Consider the following 21,010-nt stretch of genomic DNA (forward strand, 5'->3'; position numbering starts at 1 on the left):
TCATATTTCTTCTTATTTATTTAGAGGTTAGAGACAATAAAAAGATAGAACTAACTTACAGATCAAAACAAAACAACTGAGGCCTTTGGCTTAATGATATTATTATTGCAATTTCATTAAAAATGCACCACAATAAATCTCTACGATCGAGCCGTGATTGTTTTCATTTCATTTTCTGCGCACCTTTGGACCCTCGCCAAAGACAACAGCTGTTATTGCTTCAGATGCGTAGCAACCTTTTTTTATGGGGGCTTGAAAGTGTCGCACCTTGAGCTAAGCTTTCGGTGTTCAATACGTGAAATACAAACATACTAACGTGCAAAGAGTGAACTCAAATACTTAATGCAGCTAAACTAAAATGACAAATAATAAAACAGGAAATATTCTCAATATAATACTGTTTAAACAATGAGTGGAATGCATATAAATGTTCAGTTAGAAAATCATTCGGTATGAATATGCAAATATTACAGTTATGGCTTGAATGGACTTTCACATAGATACGTGCGCACATTATCAATATATTCTTCAGCGTAAGCTCATGTTTAATTTTTGTTTGCTTATGCTTAAACATACATACGTACATATGTATGTATGTAGATACATAAGCCAGTAATCAGTCGTAAGCCGTCCCTGTCTACGTCACTGGCTTTTACAGCTACAAGGGGTTGGTTTGCGCTGGCTTTGCTGTAGGGTTGCAATGCACTTGCACTTGCGTTAAAGAATAAAATAGAGAGAATAAAGCGAAAAGTTTTGCCGTCGTTAACTTGTGCAAGTGTCATTGGTAAAATCGGTGACGTAATACGCAAAGTATTTGCATACAAAACGAAAGAAAATACGAAAAAATACATATCGGATAACTGAAGCTGCTGCTCAGTGTGTAAATGGTTTGCATAATATGCGCACAATCTCCAGCAACTGAATGTAAGCAAAAATCAATAAGCATGTGTTTTGGCTGCTAAGATTAATGAATACCCAATTATTGCCGCAACAGAAACGTAACGAAAAACAGTCGAACAAAAATGGATGGGAACAAAGTCGATGCAGACAATTGCGAGCCGGATGTGGATGGCTCGCAGTTTATGCTCGACGACTTGCAGCTGGCGGCGGAGCTGGGAAAAACGCTGCTGGAGCGGAACAGAGAATTGGAAGTAATGCTGAAGGAGCACAAAACCCGCAATGAGGAACAGCAGCGGGAAATTGTGCATCTGCGAAAGCAAATCAATGCAATGACCGAGGTCAACGATACGCGCTTAAAGGTCTACGAGCAGCTGGAGGTGGGCATACAGGACTTGGAGCGCAGCAATCATCGCTTGACCCTGGAAAAGTCACGCGATAAGAAGCAAATCAAGTCACTGGGAGCCAATATCGAATCCCTGGAAGCGCGCTGTGAAGAACTCAACCAGCAGTTGGAAGAGATGCGGCAACAACTGAACACGGAGCGGCGCAAAAACGAGAGACAACAGCCACAGGATCGATCTACGGCACCGGCAAGCTCTGAACGTCTAAATGGTTTGCCCAAGCCATGGACTGCCAATGATCGTGAAGGAGTTGATCTGAATGCGACGCCCATAGAGAGCGGGCCATTTGCTGCAAATGCCAACTCGACGGGGGTCACCGAAATGTCGCAAACCAGTGGATCGGTGGCCTTCAGTGATATGGGTAGCTCGGAGGAGATTATTGAGGCAGCGGCTGCCGCTGCTGCTGCTGCCAGCAAGGGGGAGGACAATGAGGAACTGTTAAGTCTGATAACTGATATGGAGTCGGTAAGACGTGATTTTATGGCGGAGAAGCAGCGCTGTTGCGAGCTCGAGGAGCAATTGGTTGCCATCATCCAAGAGAACCAGACACTGCAGAGCCGCATCGCAATCACTAGCACCAACGAAGAGATGATGTCCATGCAGGATGAGTTCTCATTGTTAGATGACGTAAGGCAGGGACAAATGTGCAGCCGGTGCCTGCGAGTCATGGAGGAGCAGGCGTCAAACAACGACGGCCAGTCATCAGTGGCCCAGACCGAGGACGGACGCGAAGAGGACGACCGCAGCCTTATGGGCAGTGAGTTCAGCTTACAATTGGCTGGAAATAGTGCTGAATTCTCATCGAAGCTCAATGAAAACGAATTGCTCGAATTGAAGAATGCTGGCAGTCCAAATCCGTATCGTGACCTGGTCGAGAAATACGAAGCTCTGTTGGAGGTGCAGCGTACATCAAATGTGCGTAATGGCAACCCCCCCAATGGTGTCCCGGTCTCAAAGGAAATCTCGAATGCAGTCGAGTCCAATCTGGAGCAACCACAGAAGCTCAACGTGACGGCCACCAGGCAGGAAACAGCGGTTGCGACAGAAAACAACGCAAAGTCTGCGCGGGGCCGAACCTCAACGGAGTTCTCAGAGGCAGAGACCTCATCGTCGGGCTTCTCAGAGGAGACTAGCAACAAGTATACTCAGACGGATGAGAGGCCAGGCTACTTCTTGTGCTCAATCAGCAATGGCGAGGAGTGTAAACTAAGCATATATGACGACGTTACCCCCATCGACACACACTTCCAGAGCCGGCCCGAGTACAGAGAATTATTCAAGGAAATTTTCGGTGTGTTGAAAAAGGCCGCCGATAACAAGGACGATGGGGAGAAACCAAAATCGACGGACGATAATGGAGCCGAGTCAAACACGGTGGATGCGGCCGTTAAGGAAGAGTTCTCGGTGGACTTTGGCGATGATACGCAAAGTATTATATCATCTGTGTTTTCGGATCATTCAGTTGCCATGTCCGAGTGCGTCACCAAGCTGGAACGCAAGACGGCCAAGAAGCATATAAGTGAGTGCAAAAATCAAGAGAACAGAATGTCTCAAGGAAGCTCCACGTCCATCGCACAACTGAGCGGCCCGAACAAAACGGATGGCATCAAAACCATTGAGGAGAACGGTCGGGTATTGACTCCATTGAAGCGCGAACCACTCGAGTATTTGGCTGTTGGTGTGGGCATCAAGAAGAGAAATCGTCGCAAGAATCGAAGTCTACATAACAATAGTGGCCGAGTCGAGTCGCCACTGGCACAGCCCTCGCCTCTCGCACAGCCATGTCCGACACACAGTGCGCGGCGCACCCGCAAAGACTTTGTGCCAATCCCTCCAGAAATGTTTGTAACGGAACGTGTTGGCCGCCGGAGACAACCGGATCCCTCAAGCAACGGCGAATGGAATGGCTCCCCAATGGTAATCTATAACCGGAACATGAGCGCCTCTCGCGCCAAGCGAACGGGTCGCGTGATCGAAGTCAATGGCGTTGAGTTTCATCCAAATACGGTGTCCCAGGAATTCCACAAGCTCAAAAGGCTCGATCTCTCATATGCGGAAGTATTGCGCCGTGCTGACGCATGCGAGCACCAAAGTCAACCGCTGCGCGTGCAGCGAATGCAACAGTCACGTTGGAACAACAAAAGTCAAAATAATCGCCGCTAAACCTAGACCTAGCATCTATATATATACCTATGTAATGATCCGTATTTGTATCAACACTTAACTATCGACATGGATTTAACTTATGCGAACTAACTCCAACCTTATCGGAGTGCCTAGTAGTAATTAAATGCATTGCCTGCGATAGTCTCCGGTATATAGCAATTCTCAAGTTTTAATATGTTATTTTTGTCCTTAACTATAAAGTGTTCAGTTTTGTAATCTCCTTACTTATGTTCTTTAAGTTGTTTTTAATGTGTAAATTGCCCTAGTTTGTTTATATATTTCGAGAAATTTAGCATTTTTCTAGCATTTTTAATAGATTGTACAATCCAGCCATATTTTCAATATACGAATAGCTCTACACCTACTTATTTCAATATTCTCTTTCAACTATACAATTGTATTTACGACTATGTATGTATCAAGTTCTTTAAGATATTCAATAAATGAGCATGTGTGCCAAGTCCAACATATTTGAAAGAACATGCAGCGACCAAGTCTATTCGAAATTTCGATCGATTCTATTTACTGGATAGTGGAATTGCAAACTGAGGAGTCTTTCGGTCAGCTCAATACTTGGAAATGAAGTTAATCTACAATCAATGAAACATTTATACTTACTACCGAACTCAGCACATATTAGAAATCTCAAGTATAACACAATTTATTTAGTTTATGTATATTTTCTAAGCTTGATTAAAGAGTATCCTCATCAATAACAGAAGACTAAATTTGCATTGGATTCACTTGCGTTTGCGAAGCTGATGTGAAGCGGAGGTGGAAACGGACGAATGGGAGTTGTGTGTGCTGCGGGAATTGGAGCGGGATCTAGTTCTCCTTCTATGTTTGCCATAGCTAGAGCTGCTCTGGTGACTGCGACTGCTGTGGTGTCGGTAGCTGCTACTGGCATTCTCCTCGCCCGACTGACTGGAATCTCGGCGCCTTCGCCTTTCTCGATTTTGTCTGCTGTATTGCATTGCACGTCGTTCATGTTCACGATCACGTGCACGATCACGATCCCGGCTGTCGCGACTACTGTGATGATCGCGACTGTCGCGACTGCTGCGATGATCACGGCTCTCACGACTACTACGATGGCGATCGTAGTTGCGCGTGCTGCTGGTACTTGGACCTCTACGATGGCTCTTACGGTCGGACTCGCTTTTCTGCTTGTGACCGCTGCTGCCTCTGCTCTGATGGCGACTGCTCTTGCCGTGTTTCTTGGCCGGAGCACTGCTTCGAGTGCTGCTGTCTTCACTGTTGCTGGAGGACTTTGAACTGTTTGAACTGGAATTGCTATCGCTACTTGAGCTACTGCTGCTGCTGCTGTCACCGCTGTTACTGGACGACGAAGAGGACGTGGACTGACGTCGTCTGCTTTTCGATTTTTTTCCTGTTTTGCTTGCTTTGTCGAGTGCTTTGTCCGCAGCGCTTAGCATGGTCGTCACAGACTCAGGCATCTGCAGCAAATTGGTGGCCGGATTGGGCACCGGCTTCAGCTTCTGCGCAATAATGGTGGACTGCACAGCGGGAACTGCTACCACTTGGGTCACAAAGGTCTGCGCCTGTTTGCCGTCCTTGTTGTCGCTAAAGCGCGTTGTGCGCTCTTTGCGACTGAGCCGTTTTCCTGTTCAATTAAATATGGTTGATATTTCAATTTCGTACAGAGAATTCGATATTTGTTACCATTAAAATGTTGCATTTTTTCATTTGTGGAAGCATTCTTGGTTTCATGTCCTGCTCTATCAACAGAAGCTTCTGTTTGTCGATGTTCGCTGTTATCCCGCTGCCTGTTGGCAGCTTCCGCTTGCTCCAATTCGAGCTTGCGGTGTTGTTGCAGCTTCCGCTCATCCAATTGCTCCTGCAGCAATACACGCTCCTCGATGTCATCAATGACTCGCTCGAAAGCACGTTTACTTTTTCTTATACGCGCCTATAAGGGGATTTACACACGAATATTGTGAAACATTGAACTTGATTATAATTCATGTATTGCGTACCTTTAACTCGTCCGCACTTAGTTCATTAGTTTTGTCCGCGGATGAATCATTCCCGCGCTCGGTTTGACCGCCTTCATTATCATCAGCATCGTCATCGCTTTCGCTTGAAGAATCGCCATAAACAGCTAATCCTATAATTCAAATCAATCAAGTGCTAATTGTGGCTGCCAGGCGTACATTGAAAAAGGCGCGGTCTTTTTGGTTTTTCTTTATTTTTCTTTGTTTTTATTTTATTTTATTTTATTTTATTTTTTTTTTTTTTTTTTTTTTTTTTTGGGACATTTTTTTTTTTTTTTTAGATAAAATGGTTTAGCAAACAGATATGCAGAGAAAGATTGAGAAATACGAATACTAGGATGCAGAAAGTGAGAATAAATGTGGTCTAGTCAAAAGAAATTTAATGGAAGTCTTCAGGAATTTAGAATCAGTCAGTGTCAATTTGGGTTGGATGGAATAGAAACCGAATTTATATGCATGATAAGAAAGTAAGTTAGGCAGTCCCGTTCACTGTGTATGAAATGTGGAGATAATTCTATATATGGGGGTTTAGGGTTTTAAGCAGAACTCAGACTACCTATTAAACAAAAGTGTTCAAGAACTTAAGGCTAAATTGGAATTTGTTACTTACCCAGGTTGCCGGTAATGGAGGACAAGGCGCTTTTGCGAATCACTTGGGCTGATGACGCTTTTGATTTACATACACATATACATGTATATATATATATATATATATATATATATATATATATATATACACATATAGATATATATACATAGATTACGATTATATAGAGAAATTCAGCATGTGATTGGATTGTTTGTTACAAGTATAAACAGTGACATAGAATTAAAATTAATTACTCAAACTAAACGCGAACGCTTGAGTACACCACGATAGAGACGACATCCTCTCGGAGGTGATGAATAATTCCATACTTTTCATCTCTGGTTTCATTCAAAATATGGCTCAACTTACTGGAGCTTGTGCCTCACAGCCATCAAAAATTCAAATATATCATTTGTACTTACACACTCGCGCACGCATACTCACACACAAGCACACACACTCACACTCACTCATACATGTGTTCTCACTGTAAAAAATTCGATAATCTTAATATTCTAAATAGGATATAAAGTACCTTTAGCGCGATGCGCTTTGAGTGTTTCAGTAGCAATAGCTGCAATCTCTTCATTGGTGGTTTCCAGCAGTATTTCGGTTAGTGTGCGACGCACAACAAGCATCTATAGATTGGTTTTTTTATAGATTGATTGCGCTATTTCAAATGCCTCACGATAACTAAGTGGCGCCAGACAATGAAACCCCTTGCCGAAATATATTAGGTTAAAATGAAAAAGTTCTCTGTTTAAATTATTATTCAGTATTCAGCAGTACAGCCAATAGAAGAATTTAAGTATGAATAATAATAGATAAATAATGGAATTAAAGCATAACCAGTTGGCTCTAGTTATAAGAAATGGTTTCAAGTTAAACTATATGAAACAATATTTGTTTTATCAAGGCTCAATTTGGATGTAATACTGTATAATATTTTTCATAGACTGCATGCAAATTGCTTCTTTTACAAGTGACAGGAGTACGAGTCGGTTTTGGGTTTCGTTGCCTGGACGAGCGCACCCGGACTTAAAATTGTGATGCCTACCAGATCGGCCAGTCTTTCTTCGTAGTTTTTACCACTTAATGCTGCCTCAGCATTGGCTGACCTTGCAACTGTTGCTTCAACGTGCCCACTGTCCACATCATGCTGTGGCTGACTTTCCTGCTGCTCGTCGTCCTCCTGCTCGTCATCACTGTTGCTGGCTTTACTCAATACTTCATTACCTATTAGCTGAGCCAGGCTGGGCGCTAGTGTGGCCTCCACCGGGGCAGCATTTGAATCTTCACTGTCGCTTGCCTGAATTTCGAATTCAAGTTAATGGCAAAGCGTTTGATTTAGTACGCTGACACTTTGGTCTGGTGTGCCGTGCTCAAGTGCAACCAGTTTAAATTCTTGTTGCAACAGGCACAACTTAAAAACGAGTCAAGTGCAGCCCACAGACACACTTCGCTACTTACCACATTCGACATGTTCAAGAGATTAACAGGTGTTGTTAGTGATTTGCTTGATACTTGCTTAACATTGATCTCTGGCGTCTCGCATTCCGTTGTGGTAGCTTGTCGTTCTAGCTGTTTTTGCTTTTCACGTTCCATTTTCTCCAAACCCTCTCTGAAATATACAAAACATTTATTAATTAAATTATAATAAATATAATAATACTTTAACTGACAATTATTTAAAATTGAATCTTTGATCGACTATTCTAAAGCAAAATAAGAAACAATTGCATTCAAAATTAGGATCTGAATCACTTTAACTTAACAATAAATTCGCTTGCCACTTTGCTGTACTTTAGTAGCAATTAAATTACTAATCTAATGTACTCTTTATGATGGTCTTACCTAATCCAAGCTGGTAACATTTTGCGTTTGTTTGCATCAATGTCGGTGCTGACGACACCGCTGCAGCTAGCGCTGCCAGTGACGGTAGAGCTGCTGCTTCTTGGCAGAGGAAGTTGTGCTTGCTGATGCATCGCTGGCTCATTCGGATTGCAGACGTTAAGTTTTAAAAGCGATGGAATATGGGCTGTTGGATTGTTGCGTGCTGACCAATCATTCCACTGCTGAGGGTCTGGGCCAACTAAAGTTCGTATTACAGGAATATTAAAATTGATATGTAATTGGGGCAAATCTAGGTTGTGGCAATCACTCACCCGTATCGTGTGATGCAATATTGGGTACATCGTTTACTCTGGCTGCCATCCACTGAGATTGCGTAACCACAGGCGGAGGGGGTAGATTTTCGATGCAATGCGCCATGCGTGCACTATTTTCATTTTCTTCCTCATCCATATCCATGTCCATCTCTGCCTCGCCGTGCTCCTCGTAGTGTTTTTGAACTTTAGGCGGCTGTTGCTGCTGCTGCTGGCGCAGCTGTTGCTGTTGATGATGGTGATACTCTGGCGCATTGCTTATAATCGGTGGCGGAGGTGCAATCGGCATATTCATGCTAAAATTAGCCATAGGTTGCGCTGCTGACGAGTCACGCATGTGTATCCACTGCTGAGCCAGTTGCGCCCAGTCTATGCCGCCTTGCACATTCATTGGCATGACGGGCGTTGCAGCCGCCAATGGGTTGGCGAGTCCAGCACCGGGAATTGGAACAGACCCGGGACCTGGTGCAACCAGAAAATGCGGTGGTTGCGCCATATATTGATTATGTTTGTTGAAGCCCAGGTCGGCATTTGTGTTGCCACCAGGGAACATCTTGTTTGGTATTATGTTGAACACTATATTATAATTTGCACTTGAGTTGGCCACAATTTTCTAAAACGATTTTTCGACTTCTACGCCATTTTCTTACTCTATACATATAGACATTCACATATGACAAGTAACACTTTGGCTATCAACATTATGATTGTAGTTGTTAACAATATTTACAAAGTAACATCCGTATCTATCAATTTGAATGATTTTTTAAACATAATAAAATCCCTTCCAGCCATTCTGATCATTCATTTATTCTAAAAAATTTCTACTCGAACTAAAATTTTTCTTTCGATATTTTCCCATACAATAGTTATCAAAGAATTGTTATCGACATTCACTTGGAAACGCATGCACGCGCTTCCAAATTCAAACGAACGGCATTTTATTTTCACACAGAGATCACTGTGATCAGACCTTGAATTTGCACCAATTAAATTGAATAAGATTTTTTATGACTGATTAAAAACAATTAATTTTAGCTTAACAAATATGTCCCAAAAACCAAATAATGTGTTGCGTGCAAAGGAAAATGCATTACCCAAGACAGGACCTGCTGCTGCTCCTGTCCATTCTGCAATGGCAATGCAGAAAAAGCAATTGCTAACAAAAAAGGTGAGCATTGTATTGTTAGGAAATCGGATTTCGCATTGCTTTTGCAGTTTAATATGTGTTTAAATTTGTACTTAGCCAACGACTGAAAATGTGGCGCCTAGTGGCAGCAAAACTAGCGCACAATTTGCAAAACCTCTAACGAAGCCCGCGATTGGCTCACAGCAAAAACAACAAAATACTGCAGCGGCTCCTGTAGCGGAAGCTAAAAAATATGCAAATCCTGCTGTGTCTAACAATGAAAAGCAAGCTCCGACATCAGCCACTGCGAGTAGCAGCAGCAGCAGCAGCAGCAACACCAACACTGAAAAGGATAAGACTGGTAAGTCACTCTAAAATATATTTAGAGTATGAAAACAATTTGCTCTTCAATGCTCAGAATCAGCGACAGCCAAACCCAAAAAGACTTGGGCGCTAAGTAACTTTGACATTGGTCGCCAGCTGGGACGTGGGAAATTTGGCAACGTGTATTTGGCTCGCGAAAAGGAATCCCAATTTGTCGTTGCACTGAAAGTCCTTTTCAAGCGTCAAATTGGTGAGACCAAGGTCGAGCATCAGGTGCGACGCGAAATCGAAATTCAATCGCACCTGAGGCATCCACATATCTTGCGTCTGTATGCCTATTTTCATGACGAGGCACGCATCTATTTGGTTTTGGAGTATGCTCCCCAAGGAACGCTGTTCAGCGCACTGCAGGCGCAGCCAATGAAACGCTTCGATGATCGCCAGTCGGCCACTTATATCAAGGCCCTCTGCTCAGCGCTGTTGTACTTGCATGAGCGCGATATCATTCATCGGGATATTAAGCCGGAGAATCTGCTTCTGGGCCACAAAGGAGTGCTGAAGATAGCCGATTTCGGTTGGTCCGTGCATGAACCGAACTCGATGCGTCTGACCCTTTGCGGCACGGTTGACTACTTGCCACCCGAAATGGTGCTAAACAAGCCGCATACCAAGAATGTAGATCTTTGGAGCTTAGGTGTGCTCTGCTTTGAACTGCTTGTGGGTCATGCGCCGTTCTTTTCAAAGACCTATGAAGAGACCTATCAAAAGATACTTAAAGTGGATTACAAAACACCGGAGCACGTCTCGAAAGCTGCGGCTCATTTAATCTCCAAGCTCTTAGTGCTAAATCCTATGCATCGAATGCCACTGGATCAGATTATGTTACATCCATGGATTGTGGCGCACACTCAGTGAATCGCTCGACTGGTTGAATCTTAAATTCATTTTAACATTTTTATTTAATTGTTTCAGTTTCTTCAGTTCATCTGACTTTATGTTTAAAATTCGCCAGAGCGCCAGTTATTTAATTATCGCATTAATAAATTTTAATTAATATAAAGAAAACATGATTAACATTTATGCAATTTATATTCATTTTGCTTTAAATAAAATTTCTGAGTTTCATTTAATTTATAGACACATTTTGTTCGATCTACTTTTACATATGGGCTTATTAAATTATTATTTGAGGGACTTAGCATATCCTAGTACATATATAAATCAGTATAGACGCAATTTGTTTAAAGCAACCAAAAAATGCAGCTTAGCAAGTTTTTATCACAGAAAACAAAGTATATACTTACAACTTCAAGAGAACTATTGAGTTACAAGTGGGGAAAAAAGCGCAGCTAATTTAATATAAAACGCCTCAAAATCCATTATAGAGCATTGAATATTTTAGTTATATTCGTTAAACTGAACACCATTAAAGAATCAACTGCAAACTTTAATTAAACAATGTATCTGTTTGCTTATATACAATATAATTGGCTTAGCTATTAGAGTTTTCATTTATTTGTCACATCATATGGATTTTTAAAAATGTTGTGTTTAATATAAAAGGTTTAAAACAGTGTGTGGGGTACATTAAAACAAGATTTTCAAAATTTCATGTTTAGTGACATGATTTAAGCCAATTGTATTGTAGGTTCAAATACTAAAATGGTTAAACTAAAACTTTTGAATTAATTTGTTATTAACTAAAACAAGTTCTGCAATATATACCAGCGATTGTGAACTCGTAGTTTTTCAGCAAATTGTATCAATATAAAAGGGACTGAATCTTAACTAAAGTGGCTGGTGTTTGTCTTCTTCTCTTCTTTATCAAAAAGAACTAACCAAGACTGTCAGAGAGATGCCATAATTAAATACTATCGTAAGCCATTATTAAATCTATAGTGAATCATCTAATTTCTAACGGGCGAATCTGCGCCCGGCTTGCGTGCCGGCACGTTGTAATCATCCTCTGAAATGTAAATATTGAATTATGCATTTAAGAAGTGATTACAATCATAGTTACCGTCTTGATCTTCATCCATGCCATCGTCCAGATGAACAGCCTCACCAAATTCCTTGCCCTGATCACCGGCGATTTCATTGTTTAAATTGTCATTCTCCAGCAAATGCTGCGGCTGCTTCACAGCTACATCTCCAAGAATGACGTCGTCATCGTCATCGCCGCCACCACCGCCAACAGCGGCTGCATCTGCGGCGAGCATTTTGTTATCCGCTTCAGCTCCATGTGCACCAGCGAGGTCACCATCAAATAAATTGTGCCCGGCGCCAGGTAAATTGAAGTTCTGCTCGTTTAGCGCATCTTTCACTTCATGCGCTCCAGAATCAAGTGCTCCTTGATTTTTGTTAGTCTCCATATCGTTCACGACATTGGAATACCGATTATTATTCTCGTTTTTGGGCAGCTCTTCGGCTGCCGTATCTACGTCTGCAGCTCCATCGGCTTTGCCATCGAAGTTATCTGGAATGGGTGCAACATTCTCCGGCAGCTTACGTTCAACCTTGACTTCAGCGGATGGTTTCGCTGGTGGCATGACCAATGGCGGCTGACCACTACTGCTGCTTCCTAATGCCTTGGGCGCAACAGAAGCGTTTGGTGATACTTCGGAATTTGGAGTACTAGAGTTAGATTTTCGCGGTGCACTCAGTGGCGAAACAGCTGAACCAGCTGCAGCTAACTCGGGCTGTTCTTGCTGCTGTTTGTTTGTTTCATCAGCAACCGTTTTAAGCGCTTTGGGGACCATCTGAAAATTTTCAACAGAGTTTAGTATGAGGCTATGATTGTTGCGCACATCGAAGCGCTGCAATGGTTGCTGTTGTTGCAGTTGCCGTTGCAGTTCCTGCCGCTGCTCCGTACCGACACCATGGGATTTAGTTGTTGTGTTAGTTGCCTGGCTGGGCTTGGCGATACCGATTCTATACAGCCCTTGACTCACTTGTACTTGCTCGTTGAAGGACTTGTTGTTGCGCGGCTTCTCAATGCTGTGCGCCGGTTGGGCTGGACTTGACTGACGACCGGACGTTGTGTCGGCAGTCAGGGAGTCAATTGGCTTAACAAGCTGTTGTTTTGGTTGTGTCTGTGCCTGCGCCGGAGCCCCCGATTTACACTGAGCATTCAGTTTTTCAAGCGCTTGCTCTAGTGTATGCGTTTTGTGCTCAGATTCTTTCAACAATGTTTCGTACTTTTCCTTTAAGTAATAAATAAGCAAAATGAATAACTATAACCAAATGAAAATCAATTATTAAGACACCTTCCAGATGGTTGCCTCCTGCTGTTTGTTGTTCTGTTGCAGCTTTTGCAGCTGTTCGAGCAACGTAGTTGTGTCTTCAATGTGCTTCTTTTTGATTTTTTCACTTTCAGTTAGCAATTCGTTATGCTTGGCCTCGAGTACTTTGTACCTATTGACTTGCACATCGTACTTCTGCTGAAGCGTTCTCTCCACATCCTGTTGCTTTTCATAGTCATCCTGTATGCTTTGCTTTTCAGCACGTAATAACTCCACATTTTTCTCTGCTGCTTGTTTGTTTTCCGTGAGTGCTGCATCACATAGATAAAGTATTTGATGTAGATAGTTCTATAAAGAGGCTTTCATTTGTTGGTTTGCTACTTACATTGCAGCCTTAAGCTCAATTCCTCCTGTTTTTGTTCGCAGTGCAGGCGGAAAACTCTGGTCTCGTCAAGTTGCTGTTGGGACATGTGGTAAATGACAATCATCATAATGACGACAACAAACATGCTCATCAGAATACAGATCCTAACGCGCCCCGAACGGGCAAAACGTGCCGTACTCATTGTCCAAATGGAATAGCTTAGAATTCTACAAACTTATCAATAATATTATTGTGTCTCAGTTGACGAAACAATAAAACTAATCGAAAGAATTCAGAAGTGTTGTACAATGTTTTTACAATCTATTCGCGCAAGCGTTGCCAGACTCTGGCGTTATCGATTTATCGAATTTTTCGAGCTTTCTGCACAGCAGATTGCGCGTATGCTGGTTACAAGAAAAACTTAAATATACAGTACACGCCGGTAGCTCATAGGGAGAGTTTCTTTCCTGTTGCGGTAAAAGCTTTTCGTTGAGTACCGCACTAAGACGACGACGCGCCGAAAATCATATGAAACCAAAATACACATCTATTTCTTTTCATTTCATTTGTTCACTGTCGTACATACAGAATATAGTTAAAGTTGAATATTAAACGCAATTATTAGGTGTAAAGTGATCCAGTCAATTAAAACACAGCTTAGTGAAACAACAATAAATATGTGAGTCTTGCTGCTGCCAGTGTCATCAATTTGAACTGCGTCGACGTTGTGCCAATTTATTTAAATATATTAATACTAACATATGCACACATACTACATAGAGAGATATGTATTTATATAGAACGCAAATATGCGTCAATCAATTAAATTTGTCAGGAGGTGCTACTACACACACACACACAGCTTAAATTACGTAAATTTAGTGTAAAAGTGCCATAAATGTAAAATTTGGGTACATATAATAAGTATGGCCTGTCTCTGTACCTGCTCAACCTGTAATACCTGCTTTAATTAAACAAAGTGCAGAGCAGGGGAAATGCTTTGTTTTGGTCTGCTAATTTAACAAATGTCACACTTAAGTCGTTTCAATCCACTCAACTTTTCAGACAGTAACAGTAATCGATACTGAGATATATAACAGTAAACAGTAATCGATAATGGCGAATGAGTTGATAGCAACAATTAAAACATATATACATATGTATGTATATGTAGTCATATATAAACACAAATGCTCAAATACACACGTATACAGTTCTTTGCTGATAAACAACTATTGGATGATGTCTGTGCTTTAATCTAAATCGTTTTATAATGTTATAGCAATTACCTTTTTCTTTTTTTTTTTTGGCGACATTGTCCCCCGCAACATTTTGGCCTTCTACATAGTTTTTAGGCATACGAAAAATTACTGTCGGTAAAGATAAAACTTAAAGGCCCATGCCTATCGCTTATCTAGGGTCATGCTGTTATTAAATATAAGCTAACTGATCGTTTAGAATTTGGACAATTTAGCAATAGAAGTGCTTTTACTGATTTAATTATCACAGTAACGCATTGATGCGAAAAATCACACATAACATTCATACACTTACGCGGAGTAAGTAAATATAGATTGAATATTGTGAAAATTCAATGTGTAAATGCTCTAATTTGATATGGCTGCTAATCTCTGAAGAGACAGAACGCGCTGTTGTTGCATATCAATAAACCTTGGACCGCTCCTCTCTCCATTCAGTGCGATACACCAGAACCTACTATTTTTGTCTCCTGAATAAAAAAGATAAGCTTAAGGCCGTAATATCAATTATTTAATAAAAAAAAAAATAAATTATTCGCTTATCGTTTATAAATAAATTCAATATACAATTTTAGTAACACCTGTTAGTATATAAAATTTATATGTATATGTGAGTATATAAAAAAACATATGTATGTATGTATATGTGTATTGCATATTTATATGTATATATTTTGATATTGCCGGCAAAGCAGTTAGAAGTCATTCAACCTGTTTGATATTATTTGTTGACTCAAATTGAAATACAATCAGCTTGTCTCGAGCTTATAAATTCTTACGGGTCCCTTACAAAAATGTTCTTTAATTCTAGAAAATGGCAGCAACACAACAGCAAAGCGAAGATATCCTCCATAACCAACCGCTGATACAGCCGAAGCAGCAGCAATTTGCGTAAGTTATTTACAACTGATATCATAAGTTATAAGAAATGAGCAAACATATATATGTATTTATATGTATCATATACATATATTTGTATATACCATTTTTTTAACACATGCATATCAAATTTATATATTGTTATTAATTTGCAAATTGTTGTCGGCACTTAAACTTCAATAAACAAGTTTATCCATTATAATTTTTCTGTATTTTATTACAAATTGTGACACATACGCAGACAAAATTAATTTGACATAATAAAATGCATATTACAATGGTTATAAGTTTATTCGTCTTGTTTTGCATTTTTTGTGTTTTGTATATTTTGTGGGGCTAAACTAAAAATAGCGGCAAACAGCGAAAAGCTTAGAATTTTTTGTGTGCTATGCTGGCATGTTACCAATTATTTTTCATATTCGCTTAAAACAAAAACAAAATCTAAATGTTGGCGTACACCTTTACCTTTTGTTATTTGTTTATTTCTGTGATTTAAAATTGTATATCGACTATCGATTACATGATATATCGATGTGTTGTGTGCAGTGATCATTAACATCTGCAGCAGCACTTCTATGTCAATGTCAAGGTTGCCTCTCAGGGAACTGTTGTTGTTGTTGTTACTGCTGCACATGCAAATTGAATGCAAAGGTTAACGCAGTGCAAATATTTGTCAATTAGCCAACACAAATCGAAAGATACAATTTGATATTTTAAGTTCTATCTATGTGCACATCTATTTCACAGATTGCTGCCGAAGATCATTAACGGAGGCATTGCGGGCATTATTGGTGTGACATGTGTTTTCCCATTGGATTTGGTGAAGACTCGGTTGCAGAACCAGCAAATCGGTCCAAATGGCGAACGGATGTATTCAAGCATGTAAGTAAAAATATTTCTTAATGATTCCAAATGTAATTTTTAACGGTCTCTCTTAGGTTCGACTGCTTCCGTAAGACATACGCTGCAGAGGGCTATTTCGGCATGTATCGAGGCTCGGGCGTGAATATTTTGCTTATCACACCTGAAAAGGCTATTAAACTGACGGCGAATGATTACTTCCGACATAAACTTACCACTAAGGATGGTAAACTGCCTATGAGCTGTCAAATGTTGGCTGGAGGCTTGGCAGGCGCATTCCAAATCATTGTCACCACGCCCATGGAGCTGTTGAAAATCCAAATGCAGGATGCGGGCCGTGTAGCTGCCGCTGCAAAATTAGCGGGCAAAACCGTTGAAAAGGTTTCAGCCACACAATTGGCCACGCAGCTTTTTAAAGAAAAGGGCATTTTTGGTCTATACAAGGGCATTGGTGCCACGGGCTTACGTGACGTCACTTTTTCCGTAATTTACTTCCCACTCTTTGCCACTCTTAACGAACTGGGTCCACGGCGAAATGATGGATCTGGCGAAGCGGTATTTTGGTAAGTAGTATCGTTCGAGCCTTTCCCCATGTTTCTAAACTCTTTTCAATTGTATTCCAATAGGTGTTCCTTCTTGGCTGGTTTAGCGGCTGGCTCAACGGCAGCCCTGGCAGTCAATCCCTTTGACGTGGTGAAAACTCGATTGCAGGCCATCAAAAAGGCTGATGGTGAGAAGGAGTTTAAGGGAATCACCGATTGCATCACGTTAGTAAAATCTATTTATATATGTGAATTCATTTTAAATTTAACTTCTTTTTTGAATCCATCAGCAAAACTCTTAAGCACGAAGGACCTACAGCATTCTTCAAGGGCGGTCTTTGCCGTATGATTGTGATTGCTCCATTGTTCGGTATCGCCCAAACCGTTTACTATTTGGGCGTAGCCGAGGGCTTGCTAGGCATGCAGAAGAAGTAATTGACAAAGTCTATCCAGAAGCATTTTTGCTTTTGCTTCAAATGTTATATGTGAATGTATACGTAAACGCTGTTATTGTTACTGTTAAAGCTGTCTAATTTCGATGTAAAAAGTGAAAGCGCTCCATAGAAATATGCAATTATGTTATCCCTTTCATATATATACTTTTATATACGAATATATATAATATATATGTATATTTATATATATGGGTATTTAAATTTATATATACAGGTGATAATACAAACTATTACAGGCAAAAGAACTTCTATCCCAATGACAATAAGATAATGATTATCAATGCTATTATATTATATCAATGCTATTATTATGATTATGATTATTAATGCCATTATTATGTAAATATTTATTTTAGCCACACATATCTATAAAATCGCATATAGAATTTCAATTTATACAAATTATAATTAGTTCAGTACAATTTGCACGTTCTTTTGCCTATATATGATAGACATTTTTAGTAAATTTGCATTTTTTGTTTGCTTTTAGGGAGCGAATTAACTGTTAGAAACAGTAAGACTATGACCATAGCTACTAAAGCAAGATATCTTCTACAAACAACTGTCATAACTTTACGACATATATACATTTTTAGTTAATACATTTATAAATTAAATTTAAAGCCTATTTGTTTTGATTACACAAGAATATAAATTAATGTGATTTATTGACAACCTAAAAAGAATTATACATCTTATGCACAAGTTTTTGGTTATATGTACTACATATATAGACTGTCTAGATTCAAATTAATCAATTGATTCTGCCAAAAGATCACTATCGAGCTCAAAGACACGAGTATGTAAGTTTTTTGTCACACTCCACTCCATTGAGTTTCACTTCCTTGATTATTTTCATGATCTAGCTATTCAGGACGACAGAAGAAGCAGTTTCAATGGAAAGTTAGGCTTTATGGCGCCGCCACTAAATGCGAATATCGAAAAGAAATTAGATGCCATCCACATAATTACTCCATTTGTTTGTTAAATATTTTATTTTTATCTAATGCGGGCATAATTTTTATTGTAATTGTTGGTTTTACTATACTTTCATATTCATAAGTAACATCGAAACAATTTATAAAATGTATATGCTGTAGTAAATAAATATATTATATATTATTTGACAGCTTTTAGCACGACTTTTATTTATGGGTGACCTGGGTATTACAGTAATCTACATAAGGAATTTTTTTCGAGGTGCCGGTAATTCCACTGAATTTTAAATCCCTATTGGCGAAAGTAACGAAAGACTATTTACTCCGTGAACGAATGTTTCGGACTTGAAGATACACGGGACTCTGTTTCAATCTGTCGAGAATTTGAAAATCGATTCAATTTGTGGCCTCTGTTCCTACCAGAACATACTGAAACATACATTATATTATGTTTCTGGAATTGATATAAAATAGGGCTTACTTTTGTGTTTGTCTTATACTAACAAATGAAAGTATATGACAATCTCTAGCTGGGAGATTGAAGGGTCCATTTTTTATTATTATTCGGACTAGACTAGATAGTTCGGACTAGTATATGAACTAGCTTTATGAAAGGACACTGCGGAGACTATTAACATACAGACGTCTTTTCACCTTGGCAATTTATTACGTATTCCTTGACGGTTTAAATAATAGGTGTACTGAACCTTCATTCTAACCTTGATTACAGGCTCGTCATTCGTAGATTTTTATATTTAAAAAACTGATGGTACATATACTGTGTTGAAACAATTCTTTATGTTCTTCATATATATTACATTTAATTTACGAAATATTTTTAAAAATCAATTGTAAGTGATCTTGTTTTTTGGGATGCTTTAAATTAATAAAATGTATATTTTAATAAATTCCAATTCACTTCATACCATCGCTTTTGAAAGATATATAGAAAGAAGTGAGTAAATTTGAGAGTATATATATATATTCGTACTATTACAATTGATAAGTAAATTTTTAGTGATCCATCCCACAACTGGATAGCTCTATCAGCCCGCTTCTCTTATCACAATCAATTCAAACTTATTCACCCATCACATTTTAAATAACATCGGCAGGTTGGGTGCTTGGGGTAGGGCCAGCTTCTGCGTTCAAGTCCAAATAACGACTGCGCTGCCAGCGTGCCAAAAGAGCACGATACCACTCAAGAAAGATCGCCTGCCGGTACATAATAATACCCATTTGTAGTATGAGAAGACCCATGAGTGTGATGAGATTCAGAATTTCCCACTCGGCAAAGATAACAAACGCCCAGATAAGGTAGACTCGAATTCCATCGGCGAGCAGACGATTGGCACTGGATGAAAATTTCGCAATCGACATTCCTACACAGTTGTAAATGGCGCTGGAGCAGGTGAAACAGACAAGCGCAAGGATTAAGAGCGTGTTGCCACGAAGCTGTGGAATCAGATCACTGAGGTCATCCAAGACGCCACGGGAGCTCTCATTAAATGGCGCAACGCTTGGTACAAAGTTCAGGCAGATCGCAGATATGATCGTGATGATGATTCCAAAGAAGCCTTGCCAACCAGCAGCCTGGATGGGCACTATATCGGAGGCCTTCAAGTGTTTTTCCTCATACACATATTGAAAGCCGTGCAACACTTCAGCAATTATAATCAATAAATCGCCTGTTAAAATGGCATTGTGATCTGTATGCGGGACCGTTTGGTTATCATATTCAACCCGCTGAACATCCAAGGCCAGTATATCAACGATGCCGCACGTCATGGTGAAGATGGCCAACCAATGGCGAGTAGTCAATGTTTGGTTCAAGTACATCGTACTAAATAGGCCCACAAATATCAGGGCAGCACCTACAATATATATAGATGTTGAGATGCAGCCCGGCTGACTGTTGATAAACCTACCTCTTATCATTTGAAAGCTGGTGGCATACGTCAGGTACAATCCCGTAAACAGCAAAATGGAAGCGATTGTACGCAAAAAAGAGGGCAGCAACATGCTCAACGGATGGAATTCATTGCTTCCGCTGGTCAAAATAAGATCCGATTCGCTGCCAAGCTATTGAGCACATGTAAAAATACATTTTAACAACTGGCAAATGCAACGTGCCGTGCTACTTACAGAGCGTCTAGCCAGCAGCAGGTGAACGATCTTGTACACTACAAAGCACAGATACTCGCCCAGAAACATGAGCAGGGTCAGCACAACAGGATGTTGGAAATGATGCGGTTTTCCATCGCTGCCCTCGAATGATTGAATGTTCGTCCATCTGCAAATTATTTTCTCAATGTGGAAGACCCGCATTTTGCACTGTCAGTTTACTCACTTGGCGAATAAAACGTTGACCGTGCCGCTCAGGACGAATAGCAGTGTTAGAAACACTCGGCAATCCATTTTAAAACATTAAAGTCGCTGACTAATTAAATTAAAAATTATGGTAGTTCAGTTGAGCAGTTCTTTGTGTAATTATAAATGCGCAATGATACCGAAATCAAACAGATGACGTGCAATTGATTAAAGTTTTCGCTTTTGTAAAACTGTAAGCAATCAAATTACACAAAATAATCACACTTGATGTTTTTCATATCGAAAACAAAAACTGAATGTGATATCTACCTGTAGTACAGAAATATTTTTCTCCAGATAAAAACTGCGAATTTAATTGTGATTTTTTACTCACCAAAGCCTGCCAGACAACGGAAAGCTTTGTAGCGCTGCCAGATCTTTAGAAATAAATATCAGATGTGCATTTTATTC

The 21,010-nt window shown here is 40.0% G+C and overlaps 6 protein-coding genes across 9 annotated transcripts; 3 read left to right on the forward strand and 3 right to left on the reverse strand.

Annotated features, from left to right (window-relative positions):
• Window positions 1–643: 643 nt before the first annotated feature.
• Window positions 644–3,973, forward strand: LOC6572499 (cerebellar degeneration-related protein 2). Its single transcript, XM_001998570.4, has 2 exons — window positions 644–924; window positions 995–3,973. Exon 2 carries the CDS (start codon window positions 1,023–1,025, stop codon window positions 3,462–3,464), a length of 2,442 nt encoding a protein of 813 aa, XP_001998606.1. The 5' UTR covers window positions 644–924; window positions 995–1,022; the 3' UTR covers window positions 3,465–3,973.
• Window positions 3,974–4,127: 154 nt separating this feature from the next.
• Window positions 4,128–9,043, reverse strand: LOC6572498 (arginine/serine-rich protein PNISR). Its single transcript, XM_001998569.4, has 9 exons — window positions 8,237–9,043; window positions 7,926–8,163; window positions 7,542–7,692; window positions 7,129–7,380; window positions 6,607–6,709; window positions 6,093–6,149; window positions 5,465–5,595; window positions 5,151–5,397; window positions 4,128–5,091 (listed from the first exon to the last, which is right to left on the reverse strand). The coding sequence occupies exons 1-9, from the start codon at window positions 8,787–8,789 to the stop codon at window positions 4,208–4,210; spliced, it is 2,616 nt and encodes an 871-aa protein (XP_001998605.1). The 5' UTR covers window positions 8,790–9,043; the 3' UTR covers window positions 4,128–4,207.
• A 114-nt stretch (window positions 9,044–9,157) lies between these two features.
• Window positions 9,158–10,754, forward strand: LOC6572497 (aurora kinase C). Its single transcript, XM_001998568.4, has 3 exons — window positions 9,158–9,407; window positions 9,483–9,726; window positions 9,784–10,754. The coding sequence occupies exons 1-3, from the start codon at window positions 9,285–9,287 to the stop codon at window positions 10,602–10,604; spliced, it is 1,188 nt and encodes a 395-aa protein (XP_001998604.2). The 5' UTR covers window positions 9,158–9,284; the 3' UTR covers window positions 10,605–10,754.
• Window positions 10,755–10,759: 5 nt separating this feature from the next.
• LOC6572496 (transcription factor SPT20 homolog) lies at window positions 10,760–13,593 on the reverse strand. 2 transcript variants are annotated; one of them, XM_001998567.4, is made up of 5 exons: window positions 13,317–13,592; window positions 12,956–13,242; window positions 12,641–12,892; window positions 11,710–12,448; window positions 10,760–11,655 (listed from the first exon to the last, which is right to left on the reverse strand). In XM_001998567.4, exons 1-5 carry the CDS (start codon window positions 13,495–13,497, stop codon window positions 11,597–11,599), a joined length of 1,518 nt encoding a protein of 505 aa, XP_001998603.1. In that variant the 5' UTR covers window positions 13,498–13,592; the 3' UTR covers window positions 10,760–11,596. The 2 variants fall into 2 exon arrangements, with proteins under 2 accessions (XP_001998603.1, XP_015021942.1); XM_015166456.3 differs by having other exon boundaries at window positions 11,710–12,892; window positions 13,317–13,593.
• Window positions 13,594–13,710: 117 nt separating this feature from the next.
• Window positions 13,711–18,413, forward strand: LOC6572495 (mitochondrial glutamate carrier 1). The gene is made up of 6 exons (XM_044007718.1): window positions 13,711–13,974; window positions 15,366–15,445; window positions 16,181–16,315; window positions 16,372–16,857; window positions 16,921–17,061; window positions 17,127–18,413. Exons 2-6 carry the CDS (start codon window positions 15,369–15,371, stop codon window positions 17,269–17,271), a joined length of 984 nt encoding a protein of 327 aa, XP_043863653.1. The 5' UTR covers window positions 13,711–13,974; window positions 15,366–15,368; the 3' UTR covers window positions 17,272–18,413.
• Window positions 18,414–19,005: 592 nt separating this feature from the next.
• Window positions 19,006–20,961, reverse strand: LOC6572494 (solute carrier family 35 member F6). Of its 3 annotated transcripts, XM_044007716.1 has the most exons (6): window positions 20,870–20,910; window positions 20,740–20,790; window positions 20,580–20,669; window positions 20,375–20,522; window positions 20,158–20,311; window positions 19,006–20,103 (listed from the first exon to the last, which is right to left on the reverse strand). In XM_044007716.1, the coding sequence occupies exons 3-6, from the start codon at window positions 20,645–20,647 to the stop codon at window positions 19,328–19,330; spliced, it is 1,146 nt and encodes a 381-aa protein (XP_043863651.1). In that variant the 5' UTR covers window positions 20,648–20,669; window positions 20,740–20,790; window positions 20,870–20,910; the 3' UTR covers window positions 19,006–19,327. The 3 variants fall into 3 exon arrangements, with proteins under 3 accessions (XP_043863651.1, XP_015021941.1, XP_043863652.1); XM_015166455.3 differs by lacking the exon at window positions 20,740–20,790 and having other exon boundaries at window positions 20,870–20,961; XM_044007717.1 differs by lacking the exons at window positions 20,740–20,790; window positions 20,870–20,910 and adding an exon at window positions 20,934–20,952.
• Between the last annotated feature and the right edge of the window lie 49 nt (window positions 20,962–21,010).

Source organism: Drosophila mojavensis, unplaced genomic scaffold, assembly GCF_018153725.1.
Source record: "Drosophila mojavensis isolate 15081-1352.22 unplaced genomic scaffold, ASM1815372v1 contig_19, whole genome shotgun sequence".
Classification (NCBI taxonomy): domain Eukaryota; kingdom Metazoa; phylum Arthropoda; class Insecta; order Diptera; family Drosophilidae; genus Drosophila; species Drosophila mojavensis.

Bases quoted from the DNA above. Each gene is read 5' to 3' on its own strand.
- LOC6572494 (XM_015166455.3), bottom strand. From the start codon at position 20,647: ATGGATTGCCGAGTGTTTCTAACACTGCTATTCGTCCTGAGCGGCACG. The intron at 20,523-20,579 runs GTGAGTAAACTG...AATAATTTGCAG, and splicing joins GTCAACGTTTTATTCGCCAA to ATGGACGAACATTCAATCAT. The intron at 20,312-20,374 runs GTAAGTAGCACG...TGTGCTCAATAG, and splicing joins TGCTGCTGGCTAGACGCTCT to CTTGGCAGCGAATCGGATCT.
- LOC6572498 (XM_001998569.4), bottom strand. From the start codon at position 8,789: ATGTTCCCTGGTGGCAACACAAATGCCGACCTGGGCTTCAACAAACAT. The intron at 8,164-8,236 runs GTGAGTGATTGC...TACGAACTTTAG, and splicing joins TATTGCATCACACGATACGG to TTGGCCCAGACCCTCAGCAG. The intron at 5,596-6,092 runs GTAAGTAACAAA...TTTGAATTATAG, and splicing joins CTCCATTACCGGCAACCTGG to GATTAGCTGTTTATGGCGAT.
- LOC6572496 (XM_015166456.3), bottom strand. From the start codon at position 13,497: ATGAGTACGGCACGTTTTGCCCGTTCGGGGCGCGTTAGGATCTGTATT. The intron at 13,243-13,316 runs GTAAGTAGCAAA...TATGTGATGCAG, and splicing joins ATTGAGCTTAAGGCTGCAAT to CACTCACGGAAAACAAACAA. The intron at 12,893-12,955 runs GTGTCTTAATAA...TATTACTTAAAG, and splicing joins AGGAGGCAACCATCTGGAAG to GAAAAGTACGAAACATTGTT.
- LOC6572497 (XM_001998568.4), top strand. From the start codon at position 9,285: ATGTCCCAAAAACCAAATAATGTGTTGCGTGCAAAGGAAAATGCATTA. The intron at 9,408-9,482 runs GTGAGCATTGTA...ATTTGTACTTAG, and splicing joins AGCAATTGCTAACAAAAAAG to CCAACGACTGAAAATGTGGC. The intron at 9,727-9,783 runs GTAAGTCACTCT...TTCAATGCTCAG, and splicing joins CACTGAAAAGGATAAGACTG to AATCAGCGACAGCCAAACCC.
- LOC6572499 (XM_001998570.4), top strand. From the start codon at position 1,023: ATGGATGGGAACAAAGTCGATGCAGACAATTGCGAGCCGGATGTGGAT.
- LOC6572495 (XM_044007718.1), top strand. From the start codon at position 15,369: ATGGCAGCAACACAACAGCAAAGCGAAGATATCCTCCATAACCAACCG. The intron at 15,446-16,180 runs GTAAGTTATTTA...TCTATTTCACAG, and splicing joins CCGAAGCAGCAGCAATTTGC to ATTGCTGCCGAAGATCATTA. The intron at 17,062-17,126 runs GTTAGTAAAATC...TGAATCCATCAG, and splicing joins GGAATCACCGATTGCATCAC to CAAAACTCTTAAGCACGAAG.